At 35.8% G+C, this 20,766-nt stretch overlaps 1 protein-coding gene across 1 annotated transcript in view; it reads left to right on the top strand.

The window, feature by feature from the left end:
- The window catches only part of CUNH14orf39 (chromosome unknown C14orf39 homolog), a 163,816-nt gene that overhangs the window by 51,514 nt on the left and 91,536 nt on the right, over positions 1-20,766 (top strand). The window contains exons 13-17 of the mRNA XM_042782085.1: positions 2,435-2,496; positions 6,559-6,737; positions 8,418-8,562; positions 15,967-16,021; positions 16,105-16,126. Coding sequence (XP_042638019.1) covers positions 2,435-2,496; positions 6,559-6,737; positions 8,418-8,562; positions 15,967-16,021; positions 16,105-16,126 — 463 coding nt within the window. The remainder of the gene's footprint in view (positions 1-2,434; positions 2,497-6,558; positions 6,738-8,417; positions 8,563-15,966; positions 16,022-16,104; positions 16,127-20,766) is intronic.

Genomic DNA, 20,766 nt, shown 5'->3' with positions numbered 1-20,766 from the left:
GGATTGGGCAGTGTTTCGTTCTGCTGTGCATGGGGTCACTATGAGTCGGAAACGACTTGACGGCACTTAACAACAACAACAACAACAGTTGTCACAAATGAGCCCTGGTGGCACAGTGGTTAAGTTGGCAATTGGCTGCTCAGTTGGCAGTTCAAATCCATCAGTGTCTCCATGGGAGAAAGATGTGGCAGTCTGCTCCTATAAAGATTACAGCCTTGGAAACCCTATGGGCAGTTCTGTCTGCCACATAAGGTCACTATGAATTGGATCTGATGGCAACAGGTTTGGTTTGGTTTTAGTTGCCACAACAAAAATTGGTACAACCGCTTCAGAAGATAACTTGGCATCTGATAAAGTGGAAGATGCATATACTCTGTATTTCATAAATGCACTCCTAGATATGCTGTTGTTGTTAGGTGCTGTTGCATCAGATTTGCTCATAGTGACCCTGTGTACAACAGAATGAAGCATTGCCCAGTCCTGCACCATGCTTGCAGTCTTTGCTAGAGTCCATCATTGCAGCCACTGTGTCAATCCATTTCATTGAGGGTCATCCCTTTTTTTTTTTTGCTGACCCTCTACTTTACTAAGCATTATTATCCTTCTCCAGAGAAGTGTCCCTTCTGACCATGACCAAAGTAGGTGAGACAAAGTCTGGCTATTCTCACTTCCCAGAAGCATTCTGGTTGCACTTCTTACAAGACTGATTCGTTCATTCTTCTGGCAGTCCATGGTATTTTCGGTATTCTTCACCAACACTGCGATTCAAAGGCATCAGCTCTTCTGTTTTCCTTATTCGTCTCCAGCTTTCACATGCATATGAGGCAGTTGAAAATACTATGGCTTGGGTCAGATGCACCTGAGTCTTCAAAGTGGTATCTTTCTTAACACTTTAAAGAGATCTTTTGCAAAAGATTTGTCTAGTGCAACAGGACATCTAATTTCTTGAGTGCTGCTTCCATGAGTGTTGATTGTGGATCCAAGAAAAATGAAATCCCTGACAACTTCAGTCTTTTCTCCATTTATTGTGATGTTGCTTATCAGTCCAGTTGTGAGCTTTGGCTTTAATGGTTGGTGTGTAAATTTGAATAATAGTAGTATTAACTGGTCGTCTTTATAGGTGTGTAGTATTATCCTATCACTGACAGCATTGTACTTTAGGATAGATCTTGAAATGTTCTTTTTGACAACTTGACAACGAATGCAACATCATTTCCTCTTCAATTTATCATTCCAAGCATAGTAGATCATATGATTGTATGATTCAGAATGGCCAAAACCAGTCCATTTCAGCTCACTAATGCCTAGGATTAGCAATCTTTATGTATTCCATTTTATTTTTGACAACTTTCAATTTTCCTAGATTCATACTTAGTATATTTCATGTTCTGAATATTAATGAATGTTTGCAGCTGTTTCTTCCCATTTTGAATCATGCCTCATCAGCAAATGAAGGTCCCATAAGCTATACTTCTATCCACATCATTAATGTCAACTCTACCTTTAGGAGGCATCTCTTCCCCAGTTGTATTTTTAGTGCCTTCCAACCTGAGGGGCTCATCTTCCAATACTGTATCAGTGTTTCACTGCTATTCAGAAGATTTTCAGCAACCACTTTATTCAGAAGTGCATGGCCCCATCCTTCTTCCCAGTCTGTCTTAGTCTGAAAACTCCACTGAAACCTGTCCAGCATGAGTAATCCTCTTGGTATTTGAAATACTGGTGGCATAGCCTCCAGCCTCACAGCAGCACAAACTGACAGACAAGTACTCCTAGATATATACCTAGAAAAATACAAATACATATTTACAAGGATATATGTAAAATAATGTTCATAACGTTATTGTTTGCTTGTAATAGCCTCAAACCAACAATATCCCAAATACTCACTTGTAATTGAATAGATAGATATATGGTGTTCATTCAATGAAATACTCTATATTGGTAAGAATAAATGAACTCTTTGTGCGACAATATGGATAAATCTCTCATAAACATGAAAGACAAAAGAAGTAAGACATAGCGTACATGGGTATTATTTCATCATGGAACGTTTAGAAACAGGAAAAAAGCTATATTGTTTAGGAATGCTTACACAGGTGATAAGACTATAAGAAAACCTGTAAGTAAATGATTATTGTGAAAGTCAGAATAGTTGTTAACTCTGAGTAAGAGGAATTGGGGGATGTGGGTGCTTCTCAGGTACATAATGTTCTATTTCTTTACCTGTGTGATGGTTACATAGGTGTTTTCTTCACAATTGTTTGTTAAGCTATTCATATATGTTTATTACTTATCTATATATATTAGGCTAAAACATGAAATTTCTATTTTTGTAGATTAAAAAACAGTAAAATATACGGTTTATATGGTTCAATAACTTTTATTTTATAATAAAACATAAAAAAATAATTTTTTCTCATATAACAAACAGATGCTGAGTGTGAAGATACAAGGACAGTAAGACAATTAAGAGAGTCAAAATGTACTTCAAAAGTAAGTCAAATGTTTGGTTTCTAAGTTATAAGAAAAATACTCTAAATATAAGACATTTTATTTCCATTAAGATCTCAGATTTAATACAATAAAGATCATGCAAGATCTAGAAGTTATTAGTTTGATTATCAGGTTGCTAGAGTGTTATAGATTCTGTCTCTTAGAGCAATTTAGATAACAGAAGGAAGCCACAAAAAGTTTACATGAAAATATATTAAAAAATTTCATTAAGTGATGATATATACTGAGACCACAAGTAAGTCATGACTAAATAAAACTATTTTGTTTGGTGAGATTGAATAATTTTCCATGATATTCAAGATCAGTAATTGCCACAAAAATATCTTGAAAATGTTTTATAATAGTAGAAAGCTTTAACATTGACTAATGACACATTGTGCATGAATGGCAGCATACACAGATGAAAGTGAAATGTATGGTTCCAATTTCACTTTTACTATTCCAAAGTTTTCTCAAGGAAAATTGAACCTATAGTTGTACCTATTTGCTTAGCATTCCTATTGACAAATTGTTTGGGAGTGTTACTCTGTCTTAATAAGTGAGACCAGAGTAAAAACATATGTGACCTAATATTCCACATCCTTCAAAGAGTCCTATTGCCTAGTGGTTACCTCACATACTTCCAAGGCACAATTTTAATTCAAAAGATCAAATATATCCAGATGGCAATTTTACTGATGTAAAATCATTGTGGAATTAGAAAATTGTTGTGGAAATAGAAACAAATGTCAAAAAGCCTTTGCCAGAAGATCTGAAATCATTGGACCTATTTAAGAAGGAAAATAATACTGAGGGACACAGCAGTGATATTGGAGGGTGTTCATGCATGTCATCTTTTAGGCCAAGCATTTCTAGCAGTGATGAAAATTAATCTGGACAGAACACTTCAAACACTGTCCAGTATTCTACTATGGTGCACAGTGGCTACAGATACCAATTCCATTGGCTCAAGTCTTCTTGAAATCTGAGTCTACCCAGCCCTTGTTAGATACAGAGGAGGAGCCAAAAGACCTACAGTTAATAGATAATGTAGTGATGGCATATTGCCCAGGCAACAATATTTTCAAACAAGCATTTAGTCATTATGAAACCAGTCAAGATAATTTTGTATTCTGAAAGATCAAAGCAGGTTTCATCAGCCAATGAGGAAGATTTTGTCAGATTTGAACAGCAGCACATTTCAGATTATATTTCATAGTCCTGTGGATCTGGGCAAATGAAACTGTTCAAGAAGTTTCTGTGGCAGATGTTTTTGGTCCAGGTACTAAGGAAGAAGTAGAGAGATTTGAAACAGTTGGGATGGATGAAGAAGGAATGCCTGTAAGTTACCACAGACTGTAAGACATGGTAGTTACATGCCTCAGTAAAAGACTAGTTCCTGTTCCAACTTCAGCAGTACCTGTAAAACAAAGCTAAAAATATTTTCTGTCATCTCAGATAAAAATCATATTAACTCACTGAAGATGATCATTTGCCCTTAAGGACAAACATAATACTGTACTCTCACATGGACTGTTTCCATTCCAGAATAGGTGGAATTACCTTAAGTACTACGTAAACTGACTTTGTCCCCTGAATAGCAGAATGACTTTGTGCTGCTTCAGGATGTTTGCACTAAAGAAAAACGAAAGCTTGCCTGGAATTTATAAAGCAAAATTTTTTATTATTGTTTTGCTACATAGAAAACAGAGGGTATTTATGAATTGCTCTGTAAACTTTCACCCAAATCATGATAAAAAGTTTTTTAAAAAGAGGGTATTGAAGTAATAAAAGAAGCTGTGGTTAAGACATTCAGCTGTTAACCAAAAGGTCAGAGATTTGAATCTGCTAGGGAGCTCTGGTAGCATGGTGCCTAAGGCACTTGACTGCTAACCAGAAGGCTGGTGGTTCAAACCCACCAGCCACTCCTTGGAAGAAAGGTTGGGTAAGCTACTTCCATAGTGATACCGCCTCAGAAACCCAAGGAGGGGTTGCTATGAGTCATGTCCAACTCAACAGCACATAATAACAGCAAGCTGCTCAGTAGGAGAAAGATGAGGCAGTCTGCATACATAAGGATTTACAGCCTTGGAAACCTTATGGGGCAGTTCTAGTCTGTCCTGTAGGGTTACTATGAGTCGGAATCGACTTGATGGCAGTGTTTTGTTTGTTTTAAATGATGCTAGATGTAGACAATGTATGTCAAGTAGTGATTCAACAGAATATAAAGTTATAGCTCATGTTACTCTAGCTACTAAGGGTTAAAACAAAAGAAACAGCTTAATAATATTCTGCTGCAAAGCACATTTTATTTATTTATTTTGTGAGAAGACCCAAATTATTTCTGTTTTGGGATTTGGTATAACAAACATTTTTGAGAAATTGTATTCCTAGCCTAGAAAATGAGGTAAAGGAAACTTAGTATTCAGGTTCTTAATTTTTAGAGGTAAAGTAGTATAGTGAATTATTAAAGGTAAAACAATGCAAAGAATATAATAAATAAGGGCAAGATTGCTATGCAATGTGAAGTACTTTTCTCTTTCAAGGAGGTAGCATGTACAGTTCTTCAACCAGAGCATGATATGAAAAATTGAAAAGAAAAATAATTCCTAACCATTTTTCTTCATCATTTTTAGTATGTTCTGGTTACTTTTTCAGGTACAGATGGGGAAGATGGAACTGGGAAGAAAAATTGGATAATTAAATTGAAAATTTTGCCATATATACCTACATAGATATATTTGTGTGTATGGGTGATTTGGGTGAAACTTCACAGAACAAATTCATTTTCTATACAACAGTTGAGACACATTTTGTTTCATGAAATTGATTGCAGTCCCCACAGTGCAATAGCTCTCTTCCCACTTCCTTCTTGTGGTTACCTTTTTCCTCTGTCCTTCTTGCCTGTGCATTCCTGCTCTCTGAGTGAACTCCTTGTGAAAATACTGTCCTTCTGATCATTTGAAGGAGTGAACCTAGCTGGTGTAAATGGTCACCTTATACGCCTATCTGTTGTTTGACTAGAAACCACAGGAGTGAGTTTAATTCCAGACCACAGGGTCACTAGGGGCCATAGCCTTGGGGTTTCTTTCACCAGTTTCTGTCAGACCACTAGGCCTGGTCTTTTTTATGAATTTGAGTTTTCTTCCACATTTTTCTCCCACTCTATCCAGGATCTCCTATTTTGATCCCCTTCTGAGTAGTTGACAGTGGTAGCCAGGCACCATCTAGTTCTTCTGGTCTCAGGGTCATGTAGGCTGAGGTTCGCATGGTCCGGTAGTCCCTTGGACTAATTGTTTCCATGTGTCTGGTTTTCTTCATTGTTTTCTGCAGACAAGGAGAGATCAGTTGTTGCATCTTAGATGGCTGCTTGCAAGCTTTTAAGACCCCAGTTGCTACTCACCAAAGTAGGATATAGAATGATGTTTTTGTGTTGGATCTTATGCCAATTGAGCTTGATTCACCTGCAACCATGATTCTGAGCCAGTGGGCTTGGTGACTCATTCCCTCAGTGTGTTTGGCTGTGGCTAAGAAGTCATCATCACTTTGCTCTGTTAGCTCTATTATATATACGGACATTCTTATAGCATATACAAATACATACATAGAAGTATCATCTGCTAAACTTATATATGGTCATGTGTATATTCCCTTTTGCCCAGACATGCCTCATCATTTAGCCTGTCTACCTATGTATCCACCTGTAGATTAATGTTTGTTATTACTGATAATGAAGTGTTGTATACGTAAAAGTGTTTATCTTTATTGTCTGTACCTCTTGTGTACCTCTCTGTGTCTTCCTTTTCCTTAGTGCTAATGTGTTGGTCACTTATTTTTGGTATATTGTCTTTCCCTTTACTCAAATCAATACTCATATCTTACAAATGTTGACACATATATTTTGGTATCATTTTCACCAATTATTCTTATTTTACTTATTTTATCTATGAAGTAATAACATCATAGATTAATATGGTGTTTTCCATCTCATACATTTTAGATACATGATTTTATTGATGCAGAACATTCATTTTTACTGTTTCTGTTATTTTTAATCTGTAGGCTATATATTCAGAACAGTTTGGAAAGCCAACAGAAAATGAAAGTAATGAAGTAGAAGGAAGTGCTGACAATTTGCCAAAAACACCTGAAATTCTTCTATCTTTAAGAACTCCTGAAGCTGTGAGAACACCTGAATCTTTGGAGAAATTGCAGTTCCCTAAAACACCCTCACTTGATATGTAGGATTTTAACTATAATTATAATTTAAATTTCTTCCTATGGAGTTATGTAAATAATTGATAGAAGTGTAAAATACTTTATTACCTTTAACTTTAAAAGGTTTTTATTATGAAAAATTTCAAACATACAAAGAAAAGAGACTAGTATAATGACCATGTATCACCCTATTTGAACATTTATTAACGTTTTGCTGTTCTTGTTTCACAGATCCTCCCTTCAAATTTTCATGTAACATTTAACTGAAAATAATATAATCCCTTAGTATTTATCTAGGGCAATAGTACATGGATTTAATATTTTGCAAAAGATGAAAAAAATTTCATGGAAAATTTAAAATGTTATGCTAGAAAGCTACTGGCACATCTGATAAGTTGTGGATTTATCACTGAATAATGTTCCAACAGTCATTTTTTCATATTTTGTAGCATCTGAAGCAAGAGTTGCATTCTGTTAAATGTCATTTTTGGGTACAAATATTTCCACCATGATTAATTATTAAATTTGAAAGTCATAGATTTGTGATGTGCAGCCCAGAAAATAGTGCTGCATTTAACTTTCTTATTTAGTTCAGTCACTTCCTTACTGCTGAACTCTGAGGTTCCTCTAAATTTATGTCATCTTAGATGTCATCTATGTTCTTTTCTATTTTAAATTGCTAGTAAGCATTTTATATATGAATGTCATGCTGTTGACTCAGGCACAACATGTTCAAAGTAGAACTCGTCATCAAATCTGAGAATCTGAGAAAGAATGTGATCATATGCTAAAACCTGTCTTTCTTAATGAGAAAACTATGGTCTGTGAAAGATATGACTCATTCATGGTCATAATTTAATTTTGGCAATAGCTTTAGACTTCTGTTTTATTTAACAAACACTTCTAAACCACTAACTTTGTACAAGTCACTATTGTAAGAATTTTATGAATATTGCTCATTTAATATTCACAACAACTTATGAGGTATGGGTATTTTATTATCCTTATTTTATAGATGAAAAAGAGAACCACAGATGGTAGAGCTAATCAATGATAGAGTTGAGATTCCAGCTCAGGGACTATGGCTCCAGAATCCATACTTTCAACCACTGTGGTATACTCGTTTGTTATACTAGTTTGTCTAGTTATTTTCCCCATATCATTACTTTTATAGTCTAACTGCCTTATACAACAGTCTGTAATGGCTGGCTTCTTCATCAAGACTAAAATATTATGACTGGTTTTCAAGAGCCTGCAGACAGATAGCATAGGTGTGAAGAGCTTGGACTTTGAATCTGTATTGCTTTATTCAAATCCCAGTTCTGGCACTTACATGCCTTTGAGAAGATTGTTTAACCTTTTATACTTCAAAATACTCTTCTGTAAAATGGAAGTGATAATAATAGTACCTACTTCCTGGGTTATTGTGAGAAATACGTTAATGCCTATGGAAGTACTTAGAATAGACACTGACAACACATTATCAGTAGGTATTAATTGTCCTTAAATTGATTGTTCTATTTATTTAACATTATTCTCTACCTAAACTATATTTTCTCCTTATGTTTTTCACTTCAGTAACTTTCTACTTTTCCCTATTATGCTAATTCTCATCTCTATGCTGTTGCTTATAGTGCTTATGAGTATGCATTATTTAATAATAGATTTGTAAAAAAACCTTTTAATGATTTCTTATTTCTCTGTAACATAAATAGAAATACAGTACCTGAAGGTCAAACACAAAAGGAGTCCCCTGGAATTTCTTTTATCCGGGGTTATACTTCTGGATCTCCTGGATTGAATTTATTTGATTCTTCTATATTTGATTCAGAAATCACATCAAATCAGGTAATACGAGAAGCTAAAGTTTTATTTCTAAAAGTTGTACACTGGGAGCTCAAGTAATTTGAGTTCCTTGGTACCAAACTGTTTTAGGGCAAAGTACAAAATGGAGGCAATTGAAAAAAACAAAAAATGGAGTATTGATATATTGATAGTATATCAAAGCTCCCTACTAGCTTTTTGTTTCCAATCTCAGGTATCCCAAATTGGCATCTAATCATAAAAACAGAATCTTGGGTAGGGAATGATTTAAGTTGCAGTTAAAAGCTGTTTAAAAATGAATTTGGCTTTATAGTTAATATATCTTAACTTTTAAGCAAACTTCATATATTCTTAATATGAAAAATTCTTCAAATTGTAACTTAGTCTTGTGTGTATACAAAAGCTGCATGTATATACATAGCAACAGTATCATCAGTTAATTATAAAAGACCTAAAGAACTTCTTTCTAATATCAATTATCTTCTGATTTTCAGGTTTAGAAATCATGATTAAGTGATATTTCTGTATTTGCCAATTAACACTGAAAGTTAGGATGTTCTTTATTTCATCAGTAGACAGTATAGTATAGTGGTTATGATTAGACTGTGAAGTTACAATACTTAGGTATGTATTGGATGTGGAATTTTGGATAACTCTCTATGCTTCAGTTTCTTTATCTATAAAATGGAAATAATACCATATAGTTTGTGAGTGTTAGACAAGTTTATATACATAAAGCACTTAGAAAAGTACCAACACTTAATCATTTTGTTATTATTAATATAATACAATACAATATAAATATTATGTTGTTGTTACCCATTTAAATTAGTCATATTTAGCCAGTTTTAGTGATACTGCCTTGGAAACCCAAGGAGGGGTCAGGTCGCTATGAGTCAGGTCTGACTCGACGGCATAACAACAACAACAGCAACATATGGATTAGAATATTTTATTCTTACATCCCCAACATTATATTAAAAAATTGAAATTTGGAATTTATTGATGGATGATAAAGTACTATATGTTTCATAGTATTTCATGGCTTCAACTTTTGTCTAAAACTCTAGTTTTTATTTAAATCCTTACTATGAAAACAGGAAATTCTTAGAGGGTATGTGCTGAGCATGAAAAAGTAATTACTACAGTTGCATAATTCTCATTTACAGTAGTCACATAAAAGCAAAATACATTTATATAACCTTAATAAGAAACAGGTACATTTTGGATAAAGAAAACTATAAAAATTTTATTGAAAAAAATGATTTGAATACATAGTAAGGTATATGAAATACCTATATAGGGAGAAAATATTGTGAAGATAATTTTCTTTCAAAATAATTTATAGACTTAATTCAATTTTAATCTAATTGAAATCTCAGCAAGATTGTCTTTAATTTTTTAGTTTTGCTTTTGTGATGGTGGGATTGAGGGAGGAGTTTGACAAAAATAGTTTTGTTTTCTGGGGAAGTAAGTGATCAAGAATGGTCAAGAATAATAAAAAAACTTTCAGAAAGAAGTTTAGTAATAAATTAAAATGGAATTCTAAAAAGAAATATTTCATTAACTCAAAAGAGGGCAGAGAAGGAGTAACAAAGCACAAAGGGAACAAACAGAAAACAAATAGTAAAACAGTAGACCAATATAAGAGCTTTTTAATAATTACATCAATCACCAATGGGCTAAACACTACATTAAAAGTCATGGATTGTCAGAATGGATAAATAAGCAAGACCCAACTGTAAGTGATTACAAAAGACAAACTTAAAATACAAAGACAAAGTTTGAAAGTAGATGGATGGAAAAAGATATGCTATAAAAATGGTAAACATAAGAAGGTTGCAGTGGCTATGGCAATATCATTTTAGGTAATCTTAAAAACAAAGAATATTACTAGCGATTATAAGGAATATTTCGTAAGGATAAGAGAATCAATTCGTCAGCAAGATATAATAGTCACAAATGTATACATAATAACAGCTTCAAAATATGTAAAAATTAGTATAATTAAAGGGAGTAGACAAAACACATAGCTGGAGATTTTAAACATTCCTCTCAGTAGTTGATAGAAATTGAACAACAAAATCACTAAACACCTTTGTAAGATGAACAACATCAACTCCTTTGACCTAATTGACATTTATATAATACCACATTAAAAAATGGCATCATATACATTCCTTTCAAGTGCCTATGGTACATTCACCAAGATAGACCATATTCTGGGCCATAAAATGAAATGTAATCAATTTAAAAAGATTGAAATCATAATATAGATATGTTCTCTGAGCATAATGAAATTAAATTAGAAATCAGTAGCAATAAGACATGTAGGAAAACCCTAAATACTTGTACCATGAAAAACACAGAAGAAATTAGGAAATATTTGAATTGAATGATTATGAATATTCAGCATGTTAAAAATTGTGGGACTTCTGTAAGATGGTGGAATAGACAGACAAGCTACACAGACCCTCTTCAACAAAGAAAAAAACCAATTGACACAAATACAGAAGATAATCCTGGAGCCCTGAGCTTTGAAAGGAAGGATACAGAAGTGGATTAAATACCAATTATAGAAGAACCTGAGTAAGAATTATGGGATACAGCCAAAGCCAGAGCAAAATGTATAGCTTTAAAAATTTGATTTAAGTAATTTAATAGAAAATAAGATCTAAAATTAGTGATTTAAGGTTTCACCTTGAGAAGCTAGAAGAAGAACAGCAAAATAAATCTGAAGTGGGTAGAATGAAAGCTAAAGGAATATGAAAACAAATCTGTGAAATAGAAAATAAACAGAGAAAATGAACAAAGCCAAAGTTGGTTCTTTGGGGGGAAAAAACAAATTTACGAACTTCTAGATAGACTGACAAAGAAAAAGAATACAATTTATCAATATTAGGAGTGAAAGGATATCACTATAGATCTTATGAACATTAATAATATAATATGAAAAAAAAGATTGGTGAGGGAGATCTTTACTTTCTATATGTTAAAACATCCTGTATACTTAGAGTAATAAAAATGATGTGATAGTGGTATAAGAACTGACAGATTGAACAAGGGTTGTTTTCTAGGAAATCTTGAAACAAAAAAATATGAGAAAGATGGGATTTAAAATTAGTAGGAGCTCTGGTAGCATAGTGGCTCAGGCACTTGACTGCTAACCAGAAGACTGGCGGTTCAAACCCACCAGCCACTCCTCGGAAGGAAGATGGGGCAATCTACTTCTGTAGTGATACTGCCTCAGAAACCCAAGGAGGGGTCGCTATGAGTCAGGGCCGACTCGACAGCACACAACAACAACAACAACAGGGATAAATTAGGCACTCATTTTTCATTGTACACCAATAGAAATTACAGATGCATTAAATTAAATTTTATAAAGTTCTTGTTGTTAGGGGCCATTGAGTTGTCTCTGACTTATAGCCAACCCTGTGTACAACTGAAAGAAATACTATCCAGTCCTGCACCAGCTTCACAATCCTTGCTATACCTGAGCCCATTGTTGTAGCTACTGTGTCAGTCCATCTCGTTGAGGGCCTTCCCCTTTTGCTCTGACTCTCCGCTTTACCAAGCATGATATCCTTCCTACTACAGGGAATGGTCCTTTCTGACAGCATGACCAGAGCAGGTGAAATGAAGTCAGGCCATTCTCACTTTCAAGGAACATTCCGACTGTACTTCTTCCAGGACAGATTTGTTAGTTATTCTGACAGTCCATGGTACTCTCAGTATTCTTCACCAACACCAGAACTCAAAAACATCAACTCTTTGGTCTTTCTTATTCACTGTTCAGCTTTCACATGCATATGAGGCAATTGAAAGTACCATTACTTGGGTTAGGTGCACCTTAGCCTTCAAAGGGACATCTTTGTTCTTCAGCACTTTAAAGAGGTCTTTTGCAACAGATTTACCCAGTGCATGATATTGTTTGATAATTTCCACTATCTGTGGGATCACCTTTCTTTGGAATGGGTACAAATATGGATCTCTTCCAGTCAGTTGGCCGTGTGGCTGTCTTCCAGATTTTTTGGTATACATGTCTAAGTGCCTCTAGTGCCATGTCCGTTTGCTGAAGCATCTCAGTATTCCTTCAATTTCTGGAGCCTTGTTTTTCTCCAATTTCTTCAGTGCAGCTTTGACTTCTTACTTGAATGCCATTGGTTCTTGATCATATGCCACCTCCTGAAATGGATGAACATCGACTAATTATTCTTGGTACAGTGACTCTGTGTATTCTTTCCATCTTTTTCGATATTTCCTGCAACATTAAATATGTTGCTCATAGAATCAGTTCTGCAACTCAAGGTTTGAATTTTTTTTTCAGTTCTTTCAGCTTGAGAAATGCTGAGTGTGCTCTTCTCCTTTGGCTTTCTAACTCCAGGTCTTGCACATTTCATTATAATAATTGCCTCTGTCTTCTTGAGCTGCTCTTTGAAATCTTCTGTTCAGCTCTTTTATCTTGTCATTTCTTCCCTCTGCTTTAGCTACTCTCCATTCAAGAGCAAGTCTCAGAGTCTCTTCTGGCATCTGTTTTGGTCTTTTCCTCTTTTCAATGACCTTTTGCTTTCTTCATGTACGATGTCCTTGATGTCATCCCACAATTTCTCTGGTTTTTGGTCATTGGTGTTCAGTACATCAAATCTATTCTATAGATGGTTTCTAAATTCAGGTGGGATATAATCAAGGTTCTGTTTTGGTTCTTGTGGACTTGTTTTAATTGTCTTCAGCTTCAACTTGAACTTACATATGAGAGTTGAAGGTCTGTTCTACAGTCAGCTCCTGGCCTTGTTTTGGCTGAAAATACTGAGCTTCTCTATTGCCTCTTTCCACAGATGTAGTCAATCTAATTCCTGTGTATTCCATCTGGTGAAGTCCATGTACATAGCTACCACCATTTATATTGTTGAAGAAAGGTATTTGCAATAAATAAGGTCATTGGTCTTACAAAATTCTATCATGCGATCTCCCATAATTTCTATCAGCAAAGCCATATTTCACAACTACCAATGATTCTTCTTTTGCATTCCAATCACCAGTAATAATCAACACATATTGATTGCATGTTTGGTCAATTTCAGACTGCAGAAGTTGGTAAAATCTTTAATTTCCTCATCCTTGTCTTTGGTGGTTGGTGCATAAAGTTGAACAATAGTAGTATTAACTGGTCTTCCATGTAGGTGTTTGGATGTAGTCCTATCACTGACAGCATTATAGTTCAGGATGGATCTTGAAATATTCTTTGTGATGATGAATGCTAAGCCATTCCTCTTCAATTTGTCATTCCCAGCATAGTACATTGTATGGTTGTCTGATTCAAAATGGCCAAAACCAGTCCATTTCAGCTCACTAATGCCTCGAATACTGATCTTTATGCATTCCATTTCATTTTTGACAACTTCCAATTTTCCTAGATTCATAGTTCGTACATTCCATGTTCTGATTATTAATGAATGTTTGCAGTTGTTCTCGTTGTGAGTTGTGCTACATCAGCAAATGGAGGTCCTGAAAACTTTACTCTATCCATGTCATTAAGGGTGGCTCTACTCTGAGGAGTCAGCTCTTCCCCAGTCATATTTTCAGTGCCTTCTGACCTGAGGGGCTCATCTTCCAGCACTGTATTGGACATTGTTTCAGGGCTATTCATAAAGTTTTCCAATAATATATCAGACAGTGTTTCACTGCTATTCATAAGGTTTTCACTGGCCAATTCTTTGAGAAATGGATGGCCCCTTCCATTTCCTGAGTCTGTCTTAGTCTGGAAACTCTGCTGAAACCTGTACACCATGTGTGATGCTGCTGGTATTTGAAATACTGGTGGCTTAGCCTTCAGCCTCACAGCAACACACAAGCCACCACAGTACAACAAACTGACAAATGAGTGGTGGAATTTTAAAATGGTAACCATAAAATACTTCAGAGGAATTATAGATGAATATTTTTCACATCTTGAGGAAGAATTCTCTAAGCATAAAAGTAGTAGAAGAAGAACTAGAAGGAAAAAAATGGGTTTTATATTAAAAAATTTAACCTTCTATATGTTACAAAAATTTTAAGGCAAATTCATAAGGTGATATAAAATATTTATAATAGTATGATAATAAATATCTTTAATGTATAAAGAGCTTATATACATCAGCCAAAAAAAAAAGACTGCTTCAGTAGAGAAATGGGCAAAATCTCTTTGATGAGTAGATAAGTCATGAAAAAGAATTCAAGGGACTTTAAAAATTTCTGGGAATAACTTTTCATATTGTCAAAGATACGTAAATACGTGTATAACAATGTTTATTCAAGTGTAATTTATGTTAAAAATTTTTTGAAACAACCTAGATGAAAGAACGGTTGAAAACTATAAGCTCGTTGCCATGAAGTCGATTCCAACTCATAGTAACTCTTGGGTTTCTTCCTTCTGATGAGTGGCTGGTGGGTTTGAACCGCCAGGCTTCTGGTTAGTAGTCAAATGCCTTAGGAAGTATTAATAGGCAACATATATTGTACAACTGCAACATAGGGTTTCCAAGGCTATAATGTTTATGGAAGCAGACTGCCACATTTTTCTCCCACTCAGCAGCTGCTGGGTTCAAACTGCAAGTGCTTAACCACTGGACCACCAGGCCTCCTTAAAAACTATATAGTATGTCCATATGGTGGAATATTATATTACCAGAAAATACCATGTCTGAAAAGTAGAAACATAGAAAAATGCTCACATTGTAATATTAAGAGGAAGAAAAAGACAGAAAACTTCCATATATTATAGGATTATCCCATGTTTTTAAAAAGCCTATCTTACAGAGAAGGTACTCTTTTGTTAGCAAAACTTGATCTGAGCTGATATGAAGCTATCATACTTCCTATTACTTTTATAGGTGGAAAAACAATACCAAGAGCCTAATTTGCTAAAGGCCTTCAGAATGAAACAAAGGTTGACTAAAATATTAGGTCATGTTTGTATTCTAAAGTAGGAACAATCTATTGTACAATATATGTTGCCTATTAATACTTCCTAAGGCATTTGACTACTAACCAGAAGCCTGGCGGTTCAAACCCACCAGCCACTCATCAGAAGGAAGAAACCCAAGGAGAGGTTACTATGTGTCAGATCTGACTCCACGGCAGTGAGTCTGATTTTGGTTTTTGGTGTTAATACTTCATGTATTGCCAGAATCAAATTAATAGGCCTTATTTTGTAGATAAATGACAGGTTGTTTTGACGATACATTCCTTTTTAAGCACAATGATGTGCTATATAAAAAGCTACTATCTTGTCTGCTTTAATTCAACTTATTAGAAGAACTAGGCTTTATATGAAAGGTATATAAGGCAAAACTTGTTTTACATTGTTGCTTAAATTCAAGTATAAATACTATATGTAGTGTCCCACTGATTTCACAAGTAATATTTATGGGAATTATTTTTCAGTTTAATGAACATTATTCTACAGCAAATTCAAATCCTCCTTCGTCGCAAGAAAGTGGTAAGTGATTTAAATTTTCTACATAGAAAAACATATTAATTTATTCACTTAGTATGTAGTTTATCTCTAACTTATTTTTTCAGGTCCTCAGTTTATCTTTAAAAAGTACTATTACTTTTGAACCACTTGCTAATCATCTTTTAGCTTCTGCTGTCCCTGTATCAAAATTGACTTTCTCCATGAGTGCTACTGACTTTTCAATTAGCAAGCATTATGGTATTTTGCATTTGCTAATATATTCAGTCCTTTTACAGCATTTGATATAGTTGTCTACCCCCAGCTTTCTGGAACTTTGGATCTCCTCCTTTCTGGTACTTGCTTTTTTTATTGGATCTTCTACCATCTCCTTTTGGCTCTGGGAATTAAGCAGTGGGCAAGAATATTTAATAGCTCTTAAAGGGTTTCTGTTCTACTTGGACAGGCTGAAAATAGACATATGAATGCATAATATGTCAGGTAGTATATTAGAGAATAGTTGTTATGAGTTTGAATTGGCAGCAGATTCCTAAGTTACAATAGAATTTCAATTTAAAAATATGCTTACTTAGCTTTATAAAAGGGAGGTCTGGTGATGTAGTGCCTAAGGCATTTGACTGCTACCCAGAAGGCTGGAGGTTCAAACCCACAGCCACTCCTTGGAAGGAAGATTGGGCAATCTGCTTCCGTAGAGATACTGCCTCGGAAACCCAACGAGAGGTCACTATGAGTTGGAATGAACTTGATGACCGTGAGGTTTTTTTTTTTTTTTTTTTTGTTAGCTTTATAGAAGAAACAGAATAGGAGATAATAGCAGGCACAGCATCTTTATCTCATTGAGAGGTCTATCAGCTACCCAAGTGTTAAGTTTTGTTTTGCTGCCTCACCCACATAAGGTATGTCAGGCTGCTGTGGACAAGAGGCATAGTACATATAAGACAATTTGATGCAGAAAATCTTCAGCCTCAGTTTTCCACTTGTCTTTTCTGCCATCTAATTATGAAATCCAAGGCCTGTAATGCTAACTTAAAATTCCTCCAATTCAAGTATAGTTCCATACAGCAGACAAAGAAAATATAACATTCTATATTTATCTTAACTCTGTATTTTCTAAGAATACAGTACTGGAGAAACCAGACTCTAAGGTCTTTCTCCCAGGCTGCCTGGATCAGCCCAGAGTTGATGTTAACTCTTTACTCACAGGTGGTGGTAAATACTTTGAACAAAAGTAGAGTAAGGGGAATAGAAAGCACTTGGTTTAGGAAGGTGGATGCTATGTAGAACAAGAAAATCAGGGAAGTTGTCACTAAAAGGCAGTATTTAAGGAGAGACCTGAAGGATGTGCAAATACAAGCTACACGAAAAAGTATTTCAGGAAGATGGTGCAAAGACTGTGAGGGGGGCCATGCTCAACATGTTCATTGAACAGCAGGTAAGTTGGTATGTTTGGAATGGAATAAAGAAGGGGAAAACTGGTAAGAGATTAAATCAGAGAGGTTGGAAGGGGAAGAAATCATTTGGACCTTGTAGAGCATTAAAGATGTATTGTTTTTCTAAGTGAGATGGAAGCTGAGATAGGAGAGTTTTGAGCAAAGAACTGAAATGATTTGACAGGTTTTTAAAGAATTATTCTGCTTGCTATATGAAGAATGCAATATATAGAAGCAAGGGTAAATGCAAGGAGATCAATTAGATGCTATTAAAACAATACAAGTGAGAATTGAAGGTGGCAAGTATGATGTTCCACTACTCGTCTGTCAGTTTGTAGTACTGTGGTGGGTTGCATGTTGTTGGAAGCTACGCCACTGGTATTTCAAATACCAGGAAGGTCACCCATGGTGGAGAGGTATCATCAGAGTTTTCAGACTAAGACAAACTAGGATGAAGGACCTGGCGATCCACTTCTAAAAAAATTGGCCAGTGAAAACCCCATGAATAGCAGTGGAGCACTGTCTGATACAGTGTCAGAAGCTGAGCTCTTCATGTTGGGAGGCACTTTAAAATAACTATCTTGACAAAGTAGAATCGACCTTTGTTTTGGTTCTCTAGTGCTGCTATACAGACCTACCACAAATGTATGGTTTTAACAAACAGGGATTTATTCTCTTTCAGTTTAGGAGGGTAGGAGTTTGAGTTCAAAGTGCCAGCTCTAGGGGCTGGGTGAAGGCCCCTCAACCTTGGGCTTCAGCTCTGCCTCTTGCTCCTGGTCCACTGGAGCTGGAGGTATCTCTTAATTCAGGCAGCTGCTGACTGCTGAGGCTGACAAACCCAAGGTCAACAAGTAAAATGGCACAGTCCCAAGTTTATCAAGCAATATGGCAGGCCATTAGTTCAAGTCCAGATCAACAAGCAGCGTGGCAGGCCACTGAGATGAAGACTCAGCCAAATGCAGGATCCAGATGTGCCAAAAACTCAAGACCTTTCTTAAAGTGTCTTCTTATATACTGGAAGGAGACCACACCCCTGAGGCAGCTACTCACCTGCTCACAGCAGATTCCACCATGGAGTTGACTACCAGTCTCATTGTGGGGTGAGTGCCCAGCCACTCAAAACTAGGCCCAGCCAAGTTGACACATAATCTTAACTACTACAACCTTCATGACATGGATGGAGTAAAGCCTTCATTTGCTGATATGGCATGACTCAAAATAAGAAAGAGCTGCAACCAATCATTAATAATCAAAATGTGGAATGTGCAAAGTATTAACCTAGGAAAATTGGATGTCATCAAAAATGAAATGGAACACATCCCAGGTATTAATAAGCTGAAATGGAGTAGTATTGCCATTTTGAATTAGACAATCATACAGTCTACTATGCTGGGAAAGACAAACTGAAGAGGCATTTGTTGTCAGAAAGAACATTTCAAGATCTGTCCTGAAGTACAGTGCTGTCAATGATAGGAAATACATCCATACACCTACTTGGATATGGCATGACTCCATGGATCCATGACTTAATTGGATCCACAGTCAACACCCATGGAAGCAGCAAGCGGAAATCACACGTTGTATTGCACTGGGAAATCTACTGCAAAAGACCTCTTTAAAGTGTTAAGAAGCAAAGCTGTCATTTTGAAGACTAAGGTGAGCCTGACTGAAGCCATAGTATTCTCAGTCACCTCATATATATGTGAATGATGAACAATGAGTAAGAAAGACAGAATAATTAATGCCTTTGAATTGTGGTGTTGGCTAAGAATACCGAAAATATCATGGACTGCCAGAAGAATGAACAAATCTGTCCTGGAAGAAGTGCAGCCAGAATGCTTCTTGGAAGCAAGAATGGCCAAACTTCAAGGAAGACAATTAATGCTAATATGTTTAAGTTTATGCACCTGTCACTAATCCCAACATGAAGAAATTAGAGATTTTACCAATTTCTGCAGTCTGAAATTGGTCAAGAATGCAATCAAGATACATCAATAATTATTGTTGTTGTTGTTATGTGCCGTGGAGTCAGACCCAACTCATAGCGACCCCTCCTTGGGTTTCTGAGGCAGTATCACTACAGAAGTAGATTGCCCCATTTTCCTTCCGAGGAGTGGCTGGTGGGTTTGAACTGCCAGCCTTCTGGTTAGCAGTCAAGTGCCTTAGGCACTATGCTTCCAGAGCTCCCTATATTTGATAATTACTGGTGATGGAAATGCAAAAGTTGGAAATGAAGAAGGGCCAGTTTTAAAATACGGCATTGGTGATAGAAATTATTCTGGAGATGGCATGATAGAATTTTGCAGTGACTTATTCATTGGAAATACTTATTTTCAATGACATAAAATGGTGACTGTACACATGGACTTCACCAGAAGGAATACAAAGGAATCAAATAAACTACATCTATGAAAAGAGATGACAGAGAAGCTCAATACCATCAGAATGAGGCCAGGGACCAACTCTGGAACAGACCATCAATTGCTTATATACAACTTCAAGTTGAAGCTGAAGCCACAAGGGACAAAGTATGACTTAAAGTATATTCCACCTGAATTTACAGACCATCTGAAGAATAAATTTGATGCGTTGAACACTAGTCATCAAAGACCAGATGAGTTGTCGGATGATATTAAGAACATCATGCATGAAGAATGCAAAAGGTCATTAAGAAGACAGGAAGGAAGAAAAGACCAAAATGGATGTCAGAAGAGACTCTGAAACTAGTTCTTGAACAGAGAGTATCTAAAGCCAGTGGAAGAAATGATGAAATAAAAGAACTGAACAGAAGATTTCAAAGGACAGCTTGGGAAGACAAAGTAAAGTACTTTAATGAAACGTGCAAAAATTAGGGGTTGGAAGCCAAAAGGGAAGAACATGCTTAGCATTCTCAAGCTGAAAGAACTGAAGGAAAAATGCAATGTGTGAGTTGCAATATTGCAGGATTCTGTGGGCAAAATATTGAACAATGCAGAAAGCATCAAGAGAAGATGGAAGGCCACAGTCATGGTACCAAATAAAATTGGTCAACGTTCAACCATCTCAGGAGGTAGCATATGATCAAGAACCAATGGTATTGAAGGAAGAAGTTCAAGTTGCACTGAAAGCACTGGCAAAAAAACAAGACTCCAGGAACTGATGAAACATCAATTGAGATGTTTCAACAAAAGGATGCAATGCTATACTTTCTGTGATGGTTGGAGCTGTGTGTCAACTTGGCTGGACCCCAGTTCTGTGTGGTTGCTCCCATGATGGGATCAGATGACTGAGTTCTGAGTGGCCAGTCTGCCAAGGGGAGTTTCCCTAGGGGCCTGCTTGCAGTGATATTCCAAGGACAAT

This window comes from Orycteropus afer, unplaced genomic scaffold, assembly GCF_000298275.1.
Source record: "Orycteropus afer afer isolate SDZICR_OR568_19922 unplaced genomic scaffold, OryAfe1.0 scaffold00237, whole genome shotgun sequence".
In the NCBI taxonomy this organism is placed as follows: domain Eukaryota; kingdom Metazoa; phylum Chordata; class Mammalia; order Tubulidentata; family Orycteropodidae; genus Orycteropus; species Orycteropus afer.
The sequence above is the reverse complement of the archived record's forward strand: the minus strand, read 5'-3'. Positions and strand labels throughout refer to the sequence as shown.